At 37.0% G+C, this 4,050-nt stretch overlaps 1 protein-coding gene across 1 annotated transcript; it reads right to left on the bottom strand.

The window, feature by feature from the left end:
• Positions 1 to 398: 398 nt before the first annotated feature.
• On the bottom strand, positions 399 to 3,742 carry LOC121586335. Its single transcript, XM_045226315.1, has 3 exons — positions 3,666 to 3,742; positions 3,405 to 3,532; positions 399 to 3,278 (listed from the first exon to the last, which is right to left on the bottom strand). Exon 3 carries the CDS (start codon positions 2,944 to 2,946, stop codon positions 508 to 510), a length of 2,439 nt encoding a protein of 812 aa, XP_045082250.1. The 5' UTR covers positions 2,947 to 3,278; positions 3,405 to 3,532; positions 3,666 to 3,742; the 3' UTR covers positions 399 to 507.
• Positions 3,743 to 4,050: the final 308 nt, after the last annotated feature.

Consider the following 4,050-nt stretch of genomic DNA (forward strand, 5'->3'; position numbering starts at 1 on the left):
AAAAACAGAAGTGTTAATTTAACTCCTATCGAGTTGAATTTAACTCTGTTTCAGATAACATTTGGTCCCACTCAAAATCAGTGTAAAATGTACTCTTTGGTCAGTGTAAAACTTTTAGAGTTAATTCTACTCCATATTGTGTAAAAAATAACAATGAAATGTGTCAAAATATTTAACACTGTAGTTTAATCACACTGTTGAGAGTAATATGATTACACTGTATAGAGTTAAGTCAACTACAATTTTACTTCAAAAAATGACACTTTAAAGTGTAATGATATTTACTTTTCATTTCTCTACAGTGTTTTTTTTTTTTTAATTTAAATCATATGATGTAGTGTTACTGAATTATAGAAATATCAATACTATCAAATAAAACAAAGCACAATAATACAAGATGAGAGCACCCACATTTATTGAAAAAAAAAGTATAATTTCAATGTCCGTGAATTTACATTGTACACCCATTGCCTTGTCTATGACAGAAGTATAACATCATAAAAATGTTCACCAGAGAAAGCAATATGGCACAACAAGGAGAGCTGTGTCATTTCCTCCATATGACCTTTGTATGTCAAAAGGTCTAGGGTAGTGCAGGTTGTCGACATGAAAAAAAACTAAATCATGCTTTGATCTGATCACCTCATATGCATGGAAATGTTCTTGAAAAGTTACTGTAACTAAAGGCACTGTGAGTAGTAACAGTTTTTCACACATTATCAGAACTGACTCAATCTGATAAAACAAGGGCACTTCAGAGTCAACTTCGCCACAGATAACCAAGTGTGGGCGATAAACATACCCATTATGTTTAGCCCAATTAACCTTCATAACCTGAATGCTACTGGGCACTTGCATTGCCAAAGCAATTTCAGAACCTCCTTTTACCATATTTAAAGCCACCATTTTTCCTGGACCAATATCTAACCGACTAAAAGTTGTTGATCTTCGCCAACTATATGCCATATGATTCTGATGCTTTTTTGCCAGCGTTTTGGTAATATTTTTAAACGATTTAAGCTGTTTTTTGAAAAAATTATGTTTGCCTTCATACCTCATACACCAACTATGAAGTACAGGCCCTATTTTCTGGATGCAGCGGGGATAGTGGATAAGAAAATGGTGCTTTGGTAAAAGTTTTTTCTGAGGATACAACTTCTTAAACAGTGTATGGTGATCAACAATCAAATGTTTTAAATATACACATAGACCTTGAGATAACATGGGCGAGAATATAATGTTAATTATTTGCAATAATAAAAGAAGCAGGCCCCAGTGTTGGTCAGTAGAAGTTACCAAATCTCCAAAGATAAGAGGAACATTCCTAAGTAAGCACCAGGACTGAATTGCATTCAGTCCCAGATCATTAGATCCTTCACTTAAATTAACAGTCACAGGCCTGTTATTTCTCTCTGTGAAACCATAATCAAAACTTTGTATTCTTGAATGTATTTCTCCTGATGTAACATGTTTTTCATTCAAATACAGAAATAATAACTTCAATTCGTACTGGCCAACCCCTTCTAACACATCATGCATCACATCAACTGAGAAGTTCTCAGTTGTGTGAAAATACCTCAATGAATTTAATATGCATGACCTTTTCACACCAAAAACATACGGAAGGGATGGATTACAAGCCATTTCTTGACAGTGAGCAGTATGCATATCTTTGGTGCGTAAAACTATTTTGGAAGAATCTTCAGAGAATTCTGTTTGAAAGTCCTCCTTTTCTGCTAAACAGAACCTGCAACAGTACCTTGCACTGAAAGACTCCACCAGACCAAACAAACTATGCAAACCCAAATTATCACCTGTTACCTGTACTACAGTGCCACGTACATAACCACTGTATAATGGAATCTCAATACCATCGCTCTCTAACACTTTAATGTCTCGAACAATGGGAGCAAAAATTTCACTAAAACCATATCGTTTAACATCTTGAGTATGAAATAAGGCGCACAGGTGTATGTTAGCCAAAAAAGAATTCCATTTTGGAGAGAAGTTTCTTAAAGTAAAATATACTCCACCCAATTTATGAATACCTCGCTTGGAACCCAATGGGTTGGCGACCTCAAAATCATCATAGAACATCTGGACCTGTATTGTCTGCTTCTCAGTTGAGAACAGGGGGTGACTTTTAAAAAAAGATCCATCACAAATATCTCTCAGTCTAGAGTTGCTGGTAGCTGAGCTTTGCAACATTTCTGCAAAATACTGACTTTTAAATATTGACTGCAGTGTAGATAAAATTGGAATATACATGAATTTATCTTGAACTACTACCTGATCATATGTTCCAGTCTTTTTATTTAGTCTTGTGTCAAATCTTGAACCAATCACACATTCAACTGGTTCTACTATTTCCCACTTGGCAGTCATAAATTTTGATCGCTTGTATTCCGAATTTAGAACTGTGAAAGGATTCTCTAACCCCTCAAAACACGCCTCAACTTTCTTGCACATTTCTGTTTCTCTTTCATTACTAAATACATGCTTTATCACTGTTTCTTTAGCATGCTGATGAATATCTTGAACAATCTCTTCCATGGAAATCACTACAGTATTTACTGTACTTTGACCAACACCTGCTGCCTTTAGATCAGAAATAACAGCTGCACAACTATTTACAATGTATGGCGAAGATAACTCTGACTCAGCCTCTAAACATTCAGTCGACACTTCAACATGAGAAATATTACTGGTGTTGACGGTACTTTGAGGGTCTGAAAGATCATCTTCTATAGAATCTACTAAACTTTCTCCGTGGCACTTGTTAAGATGTTTTCTAAAACCAGAAAAGCTACCAAAAGAACGTGAGCATCCTTCTTGACCACATTTCAGAAAAAGAGTCCTGCCTGTACATAGCCCATGAATTATCTTAAGGTGCTTAACAAGGTTGTTTGGACTTCCATGGTCACTTTTGCAAAGAAAACACTTCATAGTTTTATCTCAACTAACGCACCATTCTTGCTCGCAACTCAGCAACTCTAGGAGTCTCCTTTGTTTCCCCCATGTCGATGTTATAGATGGTTGTTTGCACAAAAGTGAAAAAAGCTGCTCAAGGAAGAACTGTATGACGTACCAAATACGTAATGGGCTTTAAAGACTTCGTCAAAAGCTCCTACTGAACCTGTTGCCTTGCATGGAAGAGCATGCTTGTCAACCACAATGAAGTAGGAGTGAATGCTGCTCTGTGTGGATCCCTGGGCGAGAAGGTAGGGCTGACTGCTTTGGGTGATGTTGTCAAGATGCTGCTGCACACTGGTTCCAACCTACAAAAAAAACACATTCAACAGAATTGTTTTGGTGACTAACCTCTGACAATAGATAAGATCACCTCAAACTGTGCACAAGATTGAGATGATGGAATATATATTTTAAACAACTGTTAAGCATACCTTTTGAAATCTGATGAGCTGATCTACAGCTTGATATGCAGACATCTTTCCCGGCCTCTTTCTACCTTGTGCAGATGGTGGTAGCAAATGTAGCAGCAGCAAGATGGCAGACATGTCACTGTCCCAGCCTACAAATAAGTAAATAAAAACCTGGTTAACATTGTGCCGTAGCATAACATTCTTATTCACAACTTGCACCATTATGGACATATAATGCACACCTACATTATCCACATAAAAAGTAAAACAGTTCATTCATACCATTCTCAACTTCAGCAGCTGACTCAGCATTGCGCATCAAATCCAAGAGTTCTGTGGTGGATACAAGTCCATGGCTTGCCTTTATTACTTTTGCTTTGAAAGTGGTTGGCCACTTCTCCAAGAATTTGTTGGCTGTGGCCTCACCAAACAGAAGTCTGAAATCTTGTTCTATCTGCAATGTAACACACAAAGACAGAAATAATGAGTGTTACCTTATTCTTCATTGGATATTTTTGGTGATGCAGTGAATTAAGTTGTCATACCAGTCCTGGTGTGTCCAGAAATCTTGGGAAGACCGAGAAGACATCTGATGATTTGGCTTCATCGTTGACCATTGCTTGCCGATATATGAAGGTCATTTTCATCTTCTCACGGACAGTGTTTT

The sequence above is a fragment of the Coregonus clupeaformis genome, chromosome 17 (genome assembly GCF_020615455.1).
Source record: "Coregonus clupeaformis isolate EN_2021a chromosome 17, ASM2061545v1, whole genome shotgun sequence".
Lineage (NCBI taxonomy): Eukaryota > Metazoa > Chordata > Actinopteri > Salmoniformes > Salmonidae > Coregonus > Coregonus clupeaformis.

Bases quoted from the DNA above. Each gene is read 5' to 3' on its own strand.
- LOC121586335 (XM_045226315.1), bottom strand. From the start codon at position 2,946: ATGAAGTGTTTTCTTTGCAAAAGTGACCATGGAAGTCCAAACAACCTT.